This window comes from Octopus sinensis, linkage group LG2 (genome assembly GCF_006345805.1).
Source record: "Octopus sinensis linkage group LG2, ASM634580v1, whole genome shotgun sequence".
NCBI classification, from domain to species: Eukaryota; Metazoa; Mollusca; class Cephalopoda; order Octopoda; family Octopodidae; genus Octopus; species Octopus sinensis.
Genome location: NC_042998.1, coordinates 141,398,280 through 141,420,391, shown reverse-complemented (window position 1 = coordinate 141,420,391; position 22,112 = coordinate 141,398,280). Strand labels below are relative to the sequence as shown.

The 22,112-nt window shown below is 37.5% G+C and overlaps 1 protein-coding gene across 4 annotated transcripts in view; it reads left to right on the top strand.

The window, feature by feature from the left end:
• LOC115224044 (mucin-5AC) overlaps positions 1–21,792 on the top strand; it is a 426,655-nt gene extending 404,863 nt beyond the window's left edge. For all 4 annotated transcript variants that reach the window (XM_036499918.1, XM_036499910.1, XM_029794846.2 and 1 more), the window contains one exon: positions 17,826–21,792. In XM_036499918.1, the coding sequence (XP_036355811.1) occupies positions 17,838–21,497 (3,660 nt within the window). In that variant the 5' untranslated portion in view covers positions 17,826–17,837 and the 3' untranslated portion in view covers positions 21,498–21,792. The remainder of the gene's footprint in view (positions 1–17,825) is intronic.
• The last annotated feature ends 320 nt before the right edge of the window (positions 21,793–22,112 follow it).

The window sequence follows — 22,112 nt, the reverse complement described above, 5'->3', positions numbered from 1 at the left end:
TTCTGCCAGTTTGCCGCCTTCATAATAATAATAATAATAATAATAATAAAAAAAAGGAGTGAGAAAAGAAATTTAAACCAGGTTTGTAAATAAATGGTGTGTATGCGTATTATTTGTTCATTCTACATCAATATTTTCTATGCTTGCTTTAGTTAAATATATTTGTGTGTGTGTGACAGTTTTTTTTTACATTTTTATTAACCAAGAAGCTTCAGTGACTCAAGTGCCTAAAGTCTGATGCTAATGCACTGAGCAAACTGTTTAGTAAGTTCAATACATATATTAGTCTGGAACTTTAGTCCCTTGAGTTAAATATAGTTCATTGGTTAATTATTTATGGATGTATGGATGGCTCAGTGGTTAGGGCTCACAATCATGAGGTTGTGTGTTGTGTGCTTGAGCAAAACATTTCATTTCACATTGCTCCAGCTCACTTAGCTGTAGAAATGAGTTGTGACATCACTGGTGCCAAACTGTATCAGCCTTTGCCTTTCTCTTGGATAACATTGGTGGTGTGGAGAGGGGAGGTTGGTATGCATGGGTGACTGCTGGTCTTCCATAAACAACCTTACCTAGACTTGTGCTTTGGAGGGGAACTTTCTAGGTGTCATCCCATGGTCATTCATGACTGAAGGGGGTCTTTATATATATATACACACACACACACACACACATATACATGTCACTTATTCAAAAGTTTAAAAGAAAATATCATTTAATGTTCTCCTCTTCCATACTGGCATGGGTTGGCAGGCTAGATGCCCTTCATAACTCCAACCACTTCACAGCATATATGAGTGCCTTTTTCCCCATACCAACATGCAGCTTGTAACATTACAAACTTCAAGAAAGGCAGCTTTAAGTATGGAAATGAGGGAAGGGGCTAGCCAGAGCAGAACAGGTTTCTCACTGTATAGAAACCATACAGTTACACATATTTTAGAAAAGAGGATGGAGGTGATCAGAGTAGAACAGGGAAAAGATAAAAATAATGGTGATAAAATGTTTGTATGGACCATTGTACATAATTTTTTTTTAAACTCTGCACATGCATAACCATTTGTACATCTCATTTCATGTCTTGTTGCAAAAGGTCAAATGGAATGAGAATTGCTTTCAGAATCTCAAGGGATAAAATCATGCGAAAGGATGCACTTCATATTTGTCTATATTATCTTTTTATCAGCCATTATGACAGAGGAGTGATCACTGTGTACTAAAGTTTACTTATACTAGTTTTCATGTTAGCCCATTATAGATTTTTGCCTATGGAAAGATTTGCAGAGAGCTTTCTTTGCAAGTTGATAACACACACTTTCAGATATCCAACACTTGTTTTAAAACAATAAGGAGTTGCATCTCCTCATATTTTGTATTTACAGCTATATACAATTATACTTAACCAATATCTTGCATCCATTGTGGCTCCATGGATACTTACCATTCCTTTATGACATTTCCATGAATGGAGAAGTGGTAAGTGTACCTGGGATCTTAGTACTTGCTTCTGGAACAGCCCAAGCACAGCAGAGTTGGTTAACTTGCAGTCTCTGCAATACTGTTTGATAATGACAGAAAAATTTAATTAAGTGAACTGAAAGGAGGTAGTTAGCCTTTAGAATATCAGATAGAATGCCTTCTAGCACTTGTTGTGACTCTCTGTGCTTTGAGTTCACACCCTATTGAGGTCAACTTTCTTTCATCATTACAAGGTCAATGAAAAATGTACCAAGCCTAGGCAGTGGATTAGCAGAGTTGGAAAATATAGCCTTTGTATGTGGTAAATGTGCTGGTACAATAAGTACTAAAAATGCACGGACAACAGATTCCCTCATATACTTCAGGAGATCAATAGAAGTAGTAGATAGCTTCTGTTACCTGGGAGACCAAGTTAGCAGTAGAGGAGGAAGTTCTGAAAGTTTAGTTGCTACAGTAAGAACAGGCCGGGCAAAGTTTAGAGAGCTTTTACCTTTCTTGGTAACTAAGGGCCTCTCCTTCAGAGTGAAAGGCAGAATGTATGATGCTTGTGTATGTACAGCTATGTTACATTATAGTGAAATATGGGCTTTGACTACAGAAGACTTGCAAAGGCTTGAAAGAAATGAAGCTAGCATGCTCTGCTGGATGGGTAATGTCAGTGTGCACACATGACAGAGTGTGAATGATTTAAGAGGAAAACTGGGTGTAAGCAGTATCAGATGTTGTGCACAAGAGAGAAGACTGCACTGGTTTGGTCATGTTATGTGTATGGATGGCAGCTGCATAAAGAAGTGCTGTGCTCTTATTGTGGAGTGTACCTATGGACAAGGTACACTTAGGAACAAAATGGTGAGAAAGGATCTTCAGTTGTTGGGCCTTACTGAGAAAATGACAAGAGACCAGGAGATGTGGCAACTTGCTGCACTTGATAAGACACATACATCATGCTAAGTAAAATCACTGTCTTCTACACATACAGGCTTATCCTTTCAGGTGTCGGTGCCACATAAAAAGCACCCATGCTGGTGCTGCATAAACCAGTGACACATAAAAATCACCCAGCACACTTTGTTAAGTGGTTGGCATTAGGAATGATATCCAGTCATAGAAACCATACAACAGACAATTGGAATTTGAACAGCTCTCAGCTGGCCAAAACCATCCAACCCATGCCATCATGGAGAGCAGATGCTAAACGAGGGATGTTAAGCAGCAGCAGCGGGGTGGGGTAATTGGGCAAGATGCCTTGTGATGTGTTCTGCCCCTTTGTGTTCTGGCAGCAATACCATCAATGGCCAAGCTTAATTAGTCTAAGTCAGCAGCCTTTCCCTCGGATAAACATCTGATGTGGTGAGCTAGAGAGGAAAACCTTGAATGCATCTGCAACAGCCATTCTTCTTCAAAACTCTTACCCTGGCCTGCACCAGTGTGTACAGTTGAAAGGCCTAAAAATTCCTTTATTCCACTGGTCTTAGCACATATTACTTCTGAGCATGATGTTAGTTTATGTGTTTATGAAGGCACTAATGTCACCATTTCTGACACAGGGGGAGAGACAGACAGACAGATAGATGTGCATGCACACACACATATATATATGTAGGTTTGGTAGTTCAAACAGGATAAGTACAACTCATAACATGAGTATATGTGTGTGTGTATATAATCAATGCATGAGATCCAGAGATTCTCAGTATAGAAAACACTTATTAGTGCTCAAATGATTCAAACAAGGGACCGATTTTGTGGGGTAAAGAGCAGCTATAAGAGAAATCTAGATGAGCAGATATGGAGGCAATTATTAAATTAAAATATAACAGCTTGGGTTTGATACACAAATTATATTGGGTCATCCCATAAATAATGTGATATTTTTCAATTGCATGACCTAAATGTCAGAGGAAACGAGATAAACTACCTGCATCAATTTACTATAAAAGGAGGTAGTAATTTTACTTTGGTTTTATTCTTGGTGCAAGTTTTGAAGAGTGCAGTTTGATTTTAACACTTATTTTTCAAAGCTATAATGGAAGTTACAAAGGAGCATAGTCAGCATATTTTGCGTTACGAGTTCAGTAAAGACAACAGCACAACAGAAAGTGTTAGGAATATTAATGCAGTATATGGGGATTGGACAATAAGCATAAGCTAGTGTCAATGGTGGTTCCAGAAATTCCAAGCCAAAAACTACAGCCTAGAAGACGAGCCTCATCCTGGAAGATCTATAGAGCTCAACAAGGATGTCCTACAAACCCTGGTGGAACAAAATCCCATCATAACTGTTGAGGAATTGGCAGAGAAGCTTGGATTTGGTCATTCAACAATTCACCGATACCTACGTGACATCAGAGAAGTCAGCCAACTGGGTCAATGCGTACTCTTCTTTGCTATCATGTCTCACAAATGAACCATTTGGGACTGAAGACAGTGGGTAGGGAAAAAAGGAACACTGGCACCCCAGGCTGAAGAAGGTCTTCACACACATAAGATGTTGTTATCTCTTTGGTGGAATATGAAAGGTTTAATCCACTTTCAACTTTTAAACCCAAACCAAATGATAAAGGAAATCTACTACAAGCAACTTGAGCAGCATAAGTCAGTGCTTAGAAGAAAAACGACCATCTTTGGTTTCAAGTTGAAAGGTGTTCTTCCATCAGGATAATGCTTGGCCACATACAGCATTCCAAAGGCTAGAGCAGTTTGAATGGGAAACCATTCCCCACCCACCATATTCGCCAGACATTGTACCCCATCTGATTATCATTTATTCCAGTGTTCAAAATCATTTGAACGGAAAACATGTGAATTCTGTACACAAGGCCAGAACAGTACCAGAGGAGTATTTTTTCGTCACAGACAAGTGGATTTTGGAAGAGGTGCCTTGCAAGAATACCAGATAGATGGAAGAACATTGTAGAAAATGAAGGAGGGTATATTTTAGATTTAAAAAAAAACTTTGTTTGTCGTAATTTTGAAAAATAAAAGAAGTATAAAAAACAGAAAGAAAGCAAAACCAAAGATTTTCAGACAAATATATAAATATAAATATATAGATATTTATATATTAATAGATGAAACATACACATAGTACAAACAACAGAGAAAATTAATAGGGAGGAGGAAAAGTGTTACAAGTCCAATAACTGTCCATCATAATATTGTTGATGTAGTTCACCAAAATATGCAACCAATAGTGGAAGCAAATAGACATTGAATAAATCAAGCTTCCGTTTGTACTCTGTTTCATCTATTAATATATAAATATCTATATATTTATGCTTACATATCCGTCTGAAAATCTTCAATCTTTGCTTTCTTTCTTTTTGCATGTATACATACAGGGGTTGGACAAAACAATGGAAACACCTAGCATCATAGCATCATAATTTTGAAATATCTATAAAACTGTCAGAAGCTTGTTTATTTTTGTCTTTGTTTTTATTTATTTTTAGTGTTGCTTAATATGTTTTGCTAAAATTGCTATTTCTTTTTAGATATCATCAGAAAAAGGTAATTTAAATTCATAAAAATGACAGATCTATTGGACTTTCAAAGAGGTCAAATTGTTGGTGCTCATATGGCAGGCGCTAGCATAATGAAAACAGCCAAAATGTTTGGTGTATCAAGAAGTACTCTCTTGAGAGCCTTGGAAAGAGAGGGGAAAACCTCATCGAAACAAAACTCTGGACAAAAACCAAAACTTTCAGATAGGGACCATCAGACTCGTAAGTGAATTGTTAGAAAGGATCACAAAAGTATAGGTCCCAAAATTTCTGCAGAGCTTAATGACCACCTTGAGAACCCAGTTTCCACAAAATCTGTTCGCCAGGAGCTGCACAAAGCCGGATTTCACGGGAGGGCTGCAATAAAAAAACAAACATTGCAAAACATTTACAGTGGAGTAAAAACCTACAGAATTGGTCCCTAGAGCAGTGGAAGAATGTTATATTCTCAGACGAGTCATCATTTACCTTATTTCCAACCACTGGCTGAGTATACGTGTGGAGACAGCCAAAAGAAGCATTTGACCCAGACTGCCTTTTTCCAACTGTAAATCATGGAGGAGGGTCTGTGATGATCGGGGGGTGGGTTATATCTTGGAAATCTGCCAGCCCAATGGTTTCCCTTCATGGCAGAATTAACAGTCAAGACTATTCAAGCATTTTATCTGATCAAATTCATCCTATGGTTGCGGAACTGTTTCCAGAGGGAAATGCAATCTTTCAGGATGATAATGCACCAATTCACAGAGCTAAATTTGTTATTGAATGGCATGAGGAACATTCTGGTGAAGTTGAACATCTTATCTGGCCTCCACGATCCCCAGAACATTTACGGTGCATTTTAGAAAAACAAGTAAGGAGTCGATATTCTCCACCATCATCACTACAAGAACTGGAGACTGTTTTAGCTGAAGAACGGACAAAAATTTCTTTGGAAACAATTCAAACTTGTAGAATTCAAGCTGTAATTACTGCCAAAGGTGGACCTACCCCATATTAAAATTAATTTGTTTGAAATTTTAAGGTGTTTCCATTTTGTCTAACCCCTGTATATATATATATATATATATATATATATATATATATATATATATATATATTATATATTATATATCAAACCCAAACTGTTACATTTAATTTGTTATCTACATAATTGCCTCTCTCTCTCTCTCCATATATATATATATAGATAGATATATATATATATCGGTGCCCCAGACTGAAGCAAGTAAAAGTATTATTTTTAATCAGTAAAGGTTATAACCTTTTCTGTAACCCAAGGTGCCATGCAATGGACTTGAGCTTGAAACCATAAGATTGCAGTGCAAACTTCTTAGCCACACTGCCATATCTGGACAGTTGTACATATCTGCATGTTTTTACCAAAACATTTGTGTAGATGCACACATACACAATTACATCAAGATTCCTGTCTCTACAGAAGAGCTGACATTAAGTCTAAGACTAACTTTGAAACCATGCCAATGGTTTTATAAATTTTGAATGCCACAGAATATTTTAATATAATCAACCACTTCCCTATCTCATTTCTTTGTATCTTTAATTATTATTTTTTTAATTAACATTGTTTTTAAGTGCAGGCATGGTTTTCTGGTAAGAATTTTGCTTTCTGCCCACATAGTTTCTGGTTCAATCCCACTGCTTCACACATTAGACTTAGTATCTTCTACTATAACCCCAGGTTAACCAAAGTAGGTAGATTTGGTAGGAGGAAACTGGAAGATGCGCATCATATATCTGTGTGTGTGTGTGTATTACTGCCTCTTACCTTGATGTTACTTGATAATTGAGAGGAAATATGTCTGGTCATAAGGAAAATATTATTTTGCTTAGAAACAGGTGTGTGTTGGGGTCAGGAATGGCCTCCGGCCATAGAGCATTTGTATCAAGCATGGAGAAGCGGACATTAAAACAGTGATGATTTACACATATTTAGTTGTATTGGAACTCAGTGGTGGTAGTCAGTAGCAAACCATTTTGGAATTCTCACTGTTAAGAGTAAAGCTTCTAAAATGAACGGGGGAAAATTCAAAGGGTTATTTTTGTGAAATGGTTAGTATGTTTGTCATGTTCCCAGAAATTGTGGCTTTCGGTTGCATTGACAGCCTTTGTTTCTTTTCCAATCCAATAGTTTTTTTTTGTTTTTTTTTACCCAATATTTTCATGCTATTATTTAGAGTTTTATCTACTTTCAGTGCCACCATTAAAAATAATTTGTAAATAAATGAGGGTTTTTTTGTGTGTGGCAATGTATTATGAAGAGAGATGTACTTTTATTGTTGTGCTTCTTCTGAAGGTCAATTAATTCTTCTAGAGTTCTTATGAATAAAGAGCAATGCAAATATGGTTGGTGCCTTGTTGATTTTTAGATTCTGTAAGTCTTGTTAATACTTAGCATATATGTGCATGCTTGTGTGTGCACACACACACACACACACACACACACACACACACACACACACACACTCACTCATATACACATATAAATTATCATCTTTTAAATCTCTTGATGCCAACCCGCCTGAGACCACCCTTACTTGTATAATACAAACTTTCTGTTTTAAAGATATCTAAATTAAAAAGACTTTCTAACAAAATTTTATGTAAATTTCTGTTGCAAACATCAGTTTAAGAAAAGGAAAATTATTTCATGAAATTCCTTGTTATTTCCAAAGTTGATTTAAACAAAGGCAGTTTTAGTTCAGCTGAAATATAGTAACAAAAGGGTTAATATTAACTCTTTCATGCCTGCGTGGGTCAGATGAGGCTACAAGTTGGAGTAGGAGTTTTTTATGGCCAGATATCATTCCTGAATCCAAACCTCACCTGTTTCTATTAGCTCTATTATGATAAAAAAAAAAAACAGCATGCAATATGTTGCAAGAAGCATATACATTCTGCCACTGTAGACTATAAGTCAGTGCTCCGCAACCATTTTTCAGTTGTGGTACATTTATATTCTTTTCAAAATACGGCAGCAAACCTGAACTAAAAATATAACTAAAAGTATAGCGAATAACATTATATTCGGGTTATACTGCAACACACCTAGCATTGTCTTGTAACACACCAGTGTGCCATGGCATGCCAGTTGCAGAGCACTGTTCTAAGCAAACATTACAGTCCCTATGAGCAGTGAAACTTTTTCTTACAGAGTGTACACACATGTGAAGACAAAAGGAAATATGAACTCACACACACACACACATGATGGGCTTCTTCAGTCTATGTTTACACTTTCACTCACAAGGTCTTAATCAGCCTTTGGCTATAATAAAGGACACCTACTGACAGTGGCTAAGAAGCTTGCTTCCTAGCCAAGTGGTTTTGGGTTCAATCCTACTGCATGGATTTCTTTTACTCTAGCCCCAGGCTGACCTCTAAGCCTACAAATAGATTTGGGTGGCAAAAACTGATAGAAGCCTTTCATATATGTGTGAGTGTCTTCTTGTCTTGACATCACAAGATAGTTTTTATGACCATTACTTCCATTACAGGTGGTATGTCTGTCCCATTTTCAGTCTTCTATAGAAAATCTGTTTCAACAAATTCTATCTGACTCATACAAGCAAGGAAAAGTGAACATTAAAATGATGGTAATAATGTAATAAAGACAGCAAACTGGCAGAATTGTTAGTACGCATGGGCAAAATGCGTAGCGGCATTATGTTCAAATTCCATCTTTGCCTTTCATTCTTTCAGGGTCAATAAAATTAGTATCAGTTGATTACTGGGGTTAATATAATCAACTTACCCCTTCCCCCGAAATTGCTGGCCTTGTGCCAAAATTTGAAACCAATAATGTAATAAAGAGATTTCATTCCAAGATTTTATCTAAATTTTAAAATTTCTCTACAGGTGGACATAAACAGGTTGCTGTTGAAAGGGTCAAGCTACACTATGATAGAAAAATAGATTTTAAAAAAAGGGTAGGAGTATCACTACTTCTTGAACTCCTCTGATTGTACAGGGTGTTCCTAAAGTCTGGACACAGGCAAAATCTTTTTTTTTTTTTCAAGAAATATTTTCAACAATTTATTTAATTGGAATATTAACAAAAAACATCTTCAATATGATTTTCACCATTTATGATGCAAAAGTCGATGTGCTTTGCAAGATTGACATGAACCTGATGCAATAACTCCACCCTGCTGTCAATTTGAGTTCATTCACTCTTTATGCATTCCATCAAGTGTTGCATCTGTGATTTTTGTCGAGTAAAAAATATATAGGTAAAATATAATATATAAAATATATATACAAAATATATATAAAATATAGTTAATGAAATTTCCTGTGTCCAGACTTTAGGGAAAACCCTGTAGAACAGCTTGATCAAGGCTGACTTGTGACTGAACAACAGCATGTATGTAGCAGCTAATGGCAACCTGCAAAACACCTGCATAAGACCTGCATGTAATCTTTTAGGTTTATTATTCTTGGCAGAAGTTCAACTTTAGTTTTGAATGTTTTTTTTTAAGAAAATTGGAGAGGGATGTGGGGCAACAAGAAGACAGCTTTACAACGATCAAAGAAGAAATAAAAATGGACAGTGTGTTCTGGTGTAGGCATGGGTATGTAGGTAAGGAGTTTGCTTCACAACCATGTGGTTTCAGGTGCAGTCTTACTGCATTTTAGCCTGGGCAAACATCTATTATGACCCCAATTCAACAAATGCCTTGTACGTGAAAATGGGTGCCAGAAACTGTGCCAGGCCCATTGTATTTATAGGTGCAGGCATGGCTGTGTGATAAGAAGTTTGTTTCTAACCACATGGTCCTGGGTTCAGTCCCACTGTGTGACACCTTGGGCAAGTGTCTCCTACTATAGCCTCGGGCTGACCTAAGCCTTGTGAGTGGATTTTGTAGACGGAAACTGAAAGAAGCCTGTCATATGTATATATATATATATGTGTGTGCATATATATCTGTTAAAAATAAGTACTGGGGTCGATTCATTCAACTAAAAATTCAAGGTGGTGACCCAGCATGGCTGCATTCTACTGACTGAAACAAGTAAAAGATACAAGCCTAAATACATGTGTTTGTGTGCACTTGTGTGTGTGTAATTTTCCTCTCGATTCTCCAACCATTGATTCAAATTAAATTAGCACACTTGTAAATTTTGTTCATGTTAATACATATTTTTTATTTAATTCATGAAATGTGTTTTTCCTGACTAGCATAGACTGGATGGGAGACTTAAGGCAAGATTTTGTGGCTGGATGCTCCTCCCATCACCAACACTTACCTGTTGCTCATGTCAGGTCTTTGAAAGCACAGAACAACCAATTGTAATGCCAGCAAGGAACGTAAACAACATATTACTGATGCACTCAGATGGTGACAGGCAAAGCCATGGAATGTCAACATCCACACATGTGCATGCATGCACCTATCAATGCAACATTTATGAGCAGTTAGGGCAAGCAATACCAATCAGTTGCCACCCCCTTGTTTATCATGTCCCCAAAAGAAGGATGGGAATAAAAATAAAGATAAGTTCATACGGCAAAACCTAGTTTCGATTGCGTTGTTGCTGCAGTTGTTTTTGTTTAGCCCTAGACCATATCTATCTCTGATTTACAAAGTTCCAGCCTTGGCCATCCCATCCCTGCAGGCTTAATGTATTAAAAGGTACATGATCTGATGTGTCCTTTCTTTCTTAACCCTTTCATAAGTTTTGAATTAAAATCTTCCACCAAACCTCAGTCACAGTTTATGTTCCTAACACTAGCTTAATGATAACTAAGTTATTTTACTAAATTCTTTATTATATTTAAAGTAATTGAAAGAAACACAGAGCATCTTAAAATAAATACAGTAACGAAAGGGTTAAGGCAGTCATGTACAAAGATTTGAAGTAAATTTAGCTGCTATTTTTAAGAAGGTTTATAATTTCCCAAATTTAAATTTATTTTGCTAAGCCAAAGCCTCATTGCCACTCACCCTCATTCCCCACACATATACAGAAATTCTAATTTAAAATGAAAGTAGAATGGATAGATTTCAGTGGAATGTTGTTGGGTTTTTTTTTTTGTGTGTGGGGGGCGGCATTTAAAACTGTTCAAGCAATGAGATGTTACAATGTCCTGTTGTAGAATTTCTACATGTAATGACTAGACATAAAGCACAAGAGCAACAACAGCAATAGCAGCAACTTCTTCAGGAATGTCATAAACCATGTTAGCTCAAAATAACTCTGGGATTATGTAGTCAACTTAGTACAGAGGTTCTCAAAAAGCCAGGGTATGCATACTCTCAGGGGTATACATATGTAAAGTTGGGCCTCCCATAAGCTTTAATGCACTAGAACAGTTTTTTTTTCCTGAATATGCACTGCTGAAATTTAGGTGTGTCTATAACCATACATCTTTTATACCAATGTTCTCAACTGGAGGTCCATATAAGATTTTATGGAGATACGCTAGTATTTTAAGAATCTATGAAATCAATTTTGCTTCAGATGTAATTATTGCAAGAAACAGATAGGTTTCTATCTCCAACATTTTACATTTTAACATGTTCTTTCAGAGAGTGGCTGTTGCAAACCTATACAAATTAATGTGTGAAAAACAAAATAGGAATTTTGAAAGAAATGTCTATAAATTTAGTTTTCAGCATTTAAACTGGCCATATCTGGCCTAGATGTTCTACCTGTTTTATGTTCAAATTGGCTATATCAGGCCTCTCACACCTAGCCCACATTGACATTCTAAAAATATGCAATCACATCGAAATCTTGAAGCTATGAGATAATGCATGATTAATTCAAAACAGTGTGAATAAATAAGCATTATTGCTGACAGAGAAATATGAATGCCAAATGGTTAACCCTTTAGCATTCAGGTTTGGAATAGAAGTACTACTCACTTTGAAATACAAGTATTACTAATTTTGAAATACAAGTACTACTCTCTTTTGCCAGTTGAGTGGACTGGATCAATGTGAAATTAAGTGTCTTGCTCAAGGACACAACACATTACCAGGAATTGAACTCATGACCTTACAATTGTGAGCTGAATACCCTAACCACTAAGCCATGCACCTTCACTGAAATATCAATAACTCTCCACTGAACAGGACACTGCTCTGTCACAGGGTTAACTTCCCAGCTATCGTTGGAACTCATTTCTGGCTGAGTGAACTGAAGCAGTGTGAAATGAAGTGTCATTTTGCTCAAGAACACAATGCTCTACCTGATCTGGGAATTGAGATTACGATCCACAGATCATGAGTGCAATGCCCTAATCACTAGGTTTCGCAGTTTCACTCTTTTTGCAGGTAGAGAAAAAGGAAAAATTTCTTAAAAGTTTGAATCAAAAAAATTCATATTAGAAACTGTAAAAAGATATGTAAATTCTTTACTTGATGGTGTTGATGGTGCTATAGTGTTACCATTAATAAAATTCTCAGAGAACTTCACTTTCTTTTCTTTTATTTATATGATTATTGTTGTTTTTTATACTAATAATAATACTATCAATAATAGCAGCAGCATTAAATTACTGTCATTGCAATAATTATTATTCACTCATTATTTCTATTATTATTATTATTATTTGTGATAATTTTAACTTACATAGAAATTGAGTTACATTTTATGAACATATTTGAAAGTTAAATGAAAATAAAAGAAATGGAAACCCAGATTTTTTTTCTTTCTTTCTTTCTTTTTTGATTTTTGTAAATTTTATTTCTGTGAAGAATCATTATTAATGCATAGAATCGGAGAAGCAATGGAAATCAACAATCATTTCCACCTGCTTGAACAACGACAACAGCAAAAAAAAAATATAGAAAAGAAAAAACATTGCTCTGTTTGTGGTTCTCATTTCTTTTCTCTTTAAAAGCTAAAAGAATGCAAGTTGGTTGGTTGGTGAGAGCAGGGGTTTAAAATTTTATTTTCTATTCTGAAGAGAAATGTTTGTGAACTTAGACTATTCTTGAAAATGCTCTTGCATTCTTTCACAATTTTTCAAGCTTCTTATCATTGTCATACGGGGTGCTGTGAGTTGTTGTTGTTATTATCATTATTATTACGTTGTGAACAGTGGAAAGTTTCAAAAAAGTTGTTTGTTCCATGGAGTTAGTATAAAGTAAAAAGTACTGAGCTGGTGTGTGCAATGTTATGGCCATTGGCAAATGGTCTTTTATTAGAACTGTATTTTGTCAGCATGTCAAGTTCAAAATACCTAATATTCTTATGTTTAATGCTAGAAGAGCATTGAATTTTAAAATGCAGCAAAATAAAAATAACTATTTGTTAAAACACAATTCATATTACAAATGTTCATAATTATCAAATAGATTTGGTAAACACACACTGACAGAAGCCCATCGTGTATGTGTGCCTCTGTCTTTACTCTGCACCACTTCTTGACAACCGGTATTGGTGTATTTATATCTCTGTAACTTAGCAGTTCAGTAAAAGAGACCACTAGAATAAGTACTGGGTTTGATTCATTTGACTAAATAAAATTCTTCAAGGCAGTGCCCCAGCATGGCCACAGTGTAATGACTGAAACAAGTAAAACAAAAAAATATCTGACCATAGTTTTGTCCTGGGGAAAAAGCATCAAATTACATTTTTGTGAGGCTGCGGCCTGAGAGTTTTGGGATTTGGAGGAATGTGGTATCATTACCACTCCTGAGGTTGTAGTACTTATCAAAACTTAATAGATGGTCCCATGACCTAAGTATGCAGGGTTGGGGTTGGGACTGGCCTCTGTCACACAGGTCCACTGATGTGTAGTCATACCCTGGTGTCATATGAAACAGTTAAATAGGCCCTATGCTTCAGTGGGAACTGGATGCTAGCAGAGTAAACTATAAACCACATGGAAGAAGGCAACAAGAAACTACTGCCATATCTTTCCTTTAAAAAATCATGAATCTTAAGCCTTTGGGCATGGTGGTCCAGGGTCTCCATCACCCCTGAGAATGGCACACAAAAAGAAAATGATTGAATGTAAATGAGTGGATGTAAAATTATATCTAAGATTATTTTGGAAAGGGGCATTTGACAATTATGCAGCTGCCTTCAATTTTATTATTGCCCATTTTCTGCCCTAATCCTCATGTCTTTATTACCACAAGATCTCATATTATGCTTGATCTTATTTCAGTTTTTAAAACCACAAGATTAAACAGGCTGTTGGTTTAACATAAGCATAGCCAGTGTGAGCCCACCACTTTTTCATCATCATCAACTTTCAGACATTATTGTCTCATGCACTAGGACCCATAGAGCCTATTACCCAATGCCCAAAATCACTACCTTCTCCCAAACACAATCCCAGTCCATTGTAGGGTTATTCATTTACAGATGAGTGGACTGGAGTATTGTGAAATGAAGTGTTTTGCTCAATAATGCAGTGCACTGTGTTATTGAGCAAAACCACAATCTTGGGATTTGTTAGTGCAACATCCTAGCCACTATGCTACATGTTTTCACCCAACACTTTAAGCTTAAGTAAAATTCATCAATAAACGATACTAACACTGTTTACAGAGAGGAACTGGAGAAGTATCTTTTCTTGGGCCACTTTAGTAATTGAAACCAAAACTTTTAACAAAATAGGCCATCACTCTAGTGATTCAAATCAGCTGTCAGTCTTATATCTTGTAACAACTTACCCATATTAGAATTACTTTTCTGTTGTTTCTTGCTAGTATTTAGGTTATGTGTTAATCTTCTGCACTTTGAGAAACTGTATGTTATATGAAAAACATTTATTGTCAGCAAATAAACTGGTTGGTATTAGAGAGAGCATCCAGCTGTTGAAACTACAAAAACTGAGGCATTGGAGTAAGATATTATTCTCCAACTCATTGGATCTTATTGAATTGTCCAACACCTGCAAATACAGAAAGCAGACCAAAAATGATGATGATACATACACACACCTGTATGTGCTTATGAGTAGGGGTGTGTATAAACATATATACATTTTATGCATGATAATCCTCTCTATTATAGGCACAAGGTCTGAAAGTTTTGGGGAGTAGACCAGTTAGTTACAACTCCAATACTCAACCGGTACTTATTTTATCTACCCCAAAAGGCAAAGTCTACCTTAGCAGAATTGAACCTAGAACATAAAGAGCTGGAAAAAATGCTGCTCAGCATCTTGTCCAGCATGCTAATGATTCTGCCAGCCTCCCCCACCCCAACATTATGTGCATAATAATAAATATAAAGGATTATAATGTGAGCATTCTTTGTGTAAAAGTCATTGAATCTAACTTCTGACTGAAGTTAAATATATCAAAAATATGTTTAAATTAACGTATTTAAATTTTAAAATAGCAGATGGTGAGGCAGGGTGATGCATTAGTAAATGATGACAAACGTTAAGTCTACCTGATGATATTTTATCCACTTGATCCAAGCATACAATGAGAGATAGAATGAAAGATACCAAAGTTATGACCACCTCTCACTTTTAAGTTGTGTCAAGTAGTCGTATCTTTGAACTGAAATTATTGTTTAAGTATAAAGTAAACTTAATGTATGATATTAATACACAACCTTTTAGCATTCAGATTATTCTGTCATGGTGTAATGCTTTTTCATTAATCATGCAATATCTCATAATGATGTGATTGTATATTTTATAATGATATTGAAAGGTAGATATGATAGGCTGGATCTCGCTGACTTGAACACAAAACAGATAACATATTTGGGCTGGACATGGCCATTATAACTGCTTTGGTCAGCCCGAGGCTATAGTAGAAGACACTTGCCCAAGGTACCATGCAGTGGGACTGAACCCGGAACCATGTGGCTGGTAAGCAAGCTACTTACCACACAGCCACAGTTTCAAACACTAGCTTAACCCATTTCATATCAACCGTCCCCAGTTATGGTACAAACTTCTTGTTTTTAAGTAATCTAAATTAAAACCTCCCATCAAAATTTCCTCTTCATTTATGTTCCAAACATCAGATTAATCAGGGTGAAATTATTTTACTAAATTTTTCATTACTTTCAAAATTAATTGAATCAAAAGTAGTGTATTTCAGCAGAAATACATTTTTAAAGAATGGGTTAATATTAATATACAAATTAATAGGAGTGAAGAATTAGGTATTTTACTAACCTTCTTCCTAAATTATTGATTATTTTCCAGGATTAAATGAAAGTTAGACCTGTGCACTTCATTAGAAATTTGGTCACAAAAGGGTTAATTAATAAAGTACAACAATGGTAGGTTGATTGTGTGTGTATATATGCACACAATTCATTACTGCTGAGTTTGTTAGCAATAAAAGTTCTTAATAAAAAACATGGTGTCTCAAGTATGGGAGATTGGAATTGTATTATCTTTCATCAGAAGATAACAGAATATAAGCTTAATTTGAGGCATTGTTTTACAGCCAGATGCCCTAGGGAAATACACTAAAAAAAGGGGTTAAAATAATTTTTCTTTTGCAAGGCAAAAGGGTGGGATGGGGCAGTTGTAAAACATAATTCAACAAAAAGGCATGCTGAGCAACCAGAATGTTTAGAATCACTGCTTTAGAATTACTAGAGAAGACATGCATTTAACTTTAAATCATTGAAATTGTTAGTGTTTACCTTACTAATAACATTTTATCCAGCTGATGTCCCTGAGAATTTTCTTCCCTCCCCACTGTTGTTCTGCTACATTACTTGAGTAACTGAGTTGTTATTTAACAATCTGCATTTATGTATTTTCTGAAGATCAGTCTTTGGTCATGGAGATTATGTCATTCACTTTATACAAAGGCACACAGCCTAATAGTTAGGGTATTTAATGTTTCAAACACTAGCTCAACTTTTTTCATACCAACTGCCCCCAGTTATCTTTGTCATGGGCATTATGTCATTCACTGTACACAAAGACACGTGGCCAGCTAAGGTGATTGTAGTCATGTGTTTGATTCCTGGACTAGGCACTGCATTGTGTTCTTGAGCAAAACACTCCATTTCACTTTACTCCAGTCTACTCGGCAGAAAATGAATGCTAGCTAACTATCCGTGCAACCCTCTCTCTTTCTAGTTATAACATCCTCGAGGGTGGTCATGGGTAGCAAGTCCAAGAAGGTGTTTATATCTGCTTATGATGACACAGACACCTAAAACAAGCAGCTAAGGCATGGTTTACAAGTTATGAAATCATACTTCACTCATGAGTAACAGCTTTGAAAGTTTATCCATTATCATCTTTGTATCTGTCAGTTTGGAGTCTTTGAGTCTCTATCAGTTGTGATTCTTCAACAATTCATGGAAATTTAAACTTAATAAAACTCAGTCTAAAGGAATTCTTTCCCAAAAGGGACTTTCGTTATTTACCTCTGGTTACTGTCTTCTTATAACCGTTTTTCTGTAGTAACCCTCCCTGCACAGATTAAATTTTTGCTGGTGATGTAACATGTTAATCATATGCAAATCAGTTCTAGCAACCTCTTTCTATTGGTCAGTAAAAATGAAATTTGTGTACTACATCATAGGAACGATGGAGAATTCTAGGAAGTACCCCAATGTCAAAAATGAGTCAACTCAGTTCTTGTGTCTCAAGTGCACATACACAAAGCTCAGTATACTCTGTTCCCACAAGGATGTCTTAATTTAATCAGGATTAAGACATCAGTAGAACTGTTGTAATTTATTGCAATATCTTAACTACTTCTTCATAGCACTGTTGTCTTTGTACTTGAAACAGTCTTTTAAAACCTAGCTCCTATTGCAGCTGTGATTATTCTATTGAATCTGAATTTATGTTCAATATTATTTTAATGATAATATATTAAATAACATTTATAGCAACGTTTATTGTTTGTTTATTTGCAGGCTATCCCGAATATGCCGATTCAGATAAAGGCAGAACCAAGAGATGAAAGTGACAGCAGTGCTGTTGTAGCCTGCAGTAATACCCCAAGTGGAGACAGTAGCAGCAACAACAACAGCAACAATAACAATAATAATAATAATGCAAGCAGCAGCAGTGGCGGTGGTAGCAGTGGTGGAAGTGTCAGTTCGCTATCAACGCAGTTACAGCAACCCTCACAGAACGCCAACAGTCGGTTAGCCGCACCAGTCAACCATCAACGATCATCCTCTAATGTGTTGTCTAGCCGGTCGCCGTCAAACACAAGCAGCTATGCCAACCCAGCTGCTGCTGTGGCTGCTAGCCACACACAGTCTCTGGCCAGCACCAAGTCTTCTGACAAACTCTCTGAAGAAGCCATGGAAGCCCTGGAGAAACGCATTGATATTTCCAGTATTAAGGGTGTCTTCGGTTGGACCACTATTGATGGTATTAACATTCCTTTCATATTTCGAGAGGATAAAAAATTTGTGAGTGTACGCATAGTGGAAGTGAAACTGTTCAGCCGGTACCCAAACTCGTTCCCAGATGAGCTGGGTAAGAGGGATCCTCTGACAAGTTACTTCATTACTGAACATGAGGCCAAACTTCTGAATGAAATAAACACAGTTCACTGTAGCTATGAGTATGGCAAACAGCTGTTTACTACACAAGATTTAATCGTTAATATGGCGGAGTTTGAGCAGTTCCACGACATCGTGAAAAAGTCTTTTCCTACTGAAGACCAGCAAGAGGATACCAGGGCACATGATATGTCGTTGCCACGCAAGTCCGACCGGCCTCAGTTTATGGACTACTGTGGCTGGCTGCAAATCAACAACACCATCACACCCTACGTTGAACGGTCTAATGGTGGAAAATATGTTCCTTTGTCTGTGATACGCTATGCTGCTGGCCTACTAGCTGATAATCAAATCACTGGTGAGCCTCCAACGAAAATAGAGTGTGACATGCTGAACGAAACATGCAAAGTAGCTGGTTTCAATTTCTCATTTTGCAAAAGTACCAAGCTGGTAAGCCTGAATACTATCAAGACATACCACAACCCTTTAATAATTGATCTGCCCCAGGACAAACCTCTCACACATGCTCGCTATATAGACTTCAGTGGTAACCCTACTAAAAACTCAAACTTTTCTTCTCCCCCTCCTCCGCACTTAAGTGCGTTCCCTTCCCACATTTCAGTTTCCTCAGCTCTGTCAAGTACACAAGCTATGCATCCATTTAATACTGCATTGCCCCCCTATCCCAGAAACCCCAGTCCACGAGGAAACCCAACTCGGTCACCCATGACAAACAATCTTATTAATCCAAATATAGTCATTCCAAGTGGACTGAACCCAAACTTCCTAAATTTTGCCAAACAACAACTACCTTTGAAAGTTCCCAGCAGTAATGAACAACAATCACTCCAACAACAACAACGAGCAAACTTTAGTACTTCCAATTCCCTACTGGGAAATAGCCGGCTGCAATCTGAGCAGGCCAATCCTAACCAGCATGGCTTGCCAAACCCTAGCCAACTGCCTACATCAAAGCAACATAACCCTCTTCATGTACTGAAAAGCTTTTTAACAAAAGGACATGTTGTTACCCAATCCTTGCCTTCAATTGTATCGCAGGCAACTGGTGGTCAGTCAGTTATCCACCAGAGATCTGCCCATCAAGCTAGTCAAAATATCCTTGTGAGCCAACTACCAAGGCTACCCTCGCCATCTATTTCTAATCCGGCCAATATGTATGCATCGAGTGGACCAATCCTTAGCGCCCTCAGTCAGCACCAATCCCAGGCATGGAACGCCGTTGTTAGTTCTTTACCTGGGAACTATGCCAACATAGCCCGCTACACTCAAGCCAACTCATCTGTACGTATGCCTGTATCATCTGCATCATATCCCCATCCCATCAGCAACATTCCTGTCACAACAGCACCATCATTGCCTCAAGGCCACCATCCACCAAGTATATACGAGCAGTTGCTCTCCATTCCAGACACTCAAAGCACTGCTGTGGCTGGACTGTGGACACGGCCCAATGAAGCCAGTTCTGCTAGCCAAGCCGTAGCAGCCCACTCTACTGTCCCCAGTCCTAACATGGTGGTGAGTAGTAGTGTCAACAAATCTCACTCTCGGACATTGGCATCTAACATCCAAAATATAGCATCAGCAGCAGCAGCAAGTGGTTCCGGATCTTCAAACCATAACAGTATCTCAGCCAACTCTATGGTGCTGCATGCGTCTAGTGTGCAACCCATCAACCTCACCTCATCGTCGCCCGTGCCGACAACCAATAAGGTCTCCCAACAGCCGTCATCTTCACAGCAACCCCAACAACAGCAATCATCTTCACAACAAGCTTCAGCAGCTGAACAGATTTCGTATTCTTTATCTTCAACTCCAACAGCGACAGGATCGGTTCAAGGAGATTCACAACCTCAACAGCCAGTATCAAAGCCCATGGATTCAGCCCTTGTGCAGCACATATCTAGCATTTTCTTGCGTGGCAAAAGTATATCATGCATTAACTCACCTAACCGCAGTGGTTCTTATGCATTGGTAGAAGCCGTCTGCAAGTTGTACTACCCACAGTGCAGCATGAATGAGTTTCTATTTGCTCTAGAGAATGTACTGAAGGTTCCTCTCACGACCTGTACTGATGAAGAGGAAAAGGCTTTTATTCAGTACTACAGTCTTCCAGTTTCTGTTCTCAAGTGCAATAAGATCATAAAGCTGGGTACCTTAGAAAGCCACTTCCCACAGTTGACTTACATGTTTTGCAAAGGACAGGACACAGCTTCTGTATCATCTAACTCTGCTAGTGATACAGTCCAACAAACTCCCACTGTTGACACTGAGAAGGTCCAAAGTGATTCTCTAAATTCCCTTCCTTCTAACCCTAACTCTCTTACTACCACCACCACCACAACTGCAACATCATCCACACCTCTCTCAGCTGCATCTGGTACCACTACATCATCGCCATCGTCTTCAACTCCTCTGCCAGTAATTGCGGAGAATGATGGTAACGATGTTGTTCTCGATTGCAGTACAAAGTCGTCTGTGGTGGTCATCACTGCAACTGATGGCTCTCCAGTGCCGGGATCAAGCAACGGACCGAAAGACAGCACTTTGTCGACTTCCCCAAAGACATCTTCTTCCTACTCACAGTCGTCAGTAGTGTCTTCAACAAGTCCTTCCACAGCAGCTGCTTCATCAACAGCAGCACTCTCCCCATCATCGTCATCATCAACAGCAGCAGCAGCATCTCCTCCCCGAGCACCTCCAACTCTCACACCAACACTTGTCACCACTGCTGCTACAGTGACCAATTCTTCTGCTGTGGCATCGGACAGAGCCAAAAGTGGAAATCCGGTCAACAACAGCGGTGACAGCAGCTATGTGACAGCTGTACCTTTAATAAGCTTGGCCGACGTTCAAAAACTGAGTGAACCACAGCTGAATTCTATTCTTTCACACCCATCTCTGAAACGACCTGGTAACCCCCTGGCATCTGGCCCGACTAAGTCACCTTGCAGGAGCCTAGAGGAGACTGTTCAACGGTTACATCAGACTCAAAGTTCCCCATTAGCTAACACTGCCAGTGTGCAGATTTGTCAAACAGACTCTGGTAAGTAACATTGGTACCAAAAACAAAACAAAAACAAACAAAAAACAACCCAAACCACTCTCTCCCCCCTTTCTTCTTCCTCTGACTCACAAGGAGATTATCAAAAAAAAATACCCACACAACCAAAAACTGCAACAAAAATGTTAAAAAAAATTTTCAAAAACAAAAAAAAATGAAAACCCTTTACCTCCAGTAGGAACAGCAACCAGATTCATATTTACAAACACAAAAAAACTAAAAACTATAGAATAAACTGTTATTGAGACGAGTTTAAAAGAGAAAAAAAAAATAAGTTAAAAGATTTAAAAAAAGACCAGAACAAAAACAAGAAAAATAAATAAAAAATACATCATATGCCAAAATACCAAAATTGGTATCAGTTCTTTTGTTTCCTCCGTCTGTTATTACAGTTGTTTTGTTTCAGTACTTCTTTGCATTATCATTGAGTATCCCTTGCAGAATGTGGTTTTCTCTCTCTCTCTCTCTCATTTTGTTTTGTTTTGTTTTGTTTTTCAGACAGAATTCTATGAATGCTTTTTAGTTGTTGCTTGGTTATTAAATCGACACAGGCATGGTTGTGTGATTGAGAAGTTAAATTCCCAAACACATGGTTTCAGATCAGT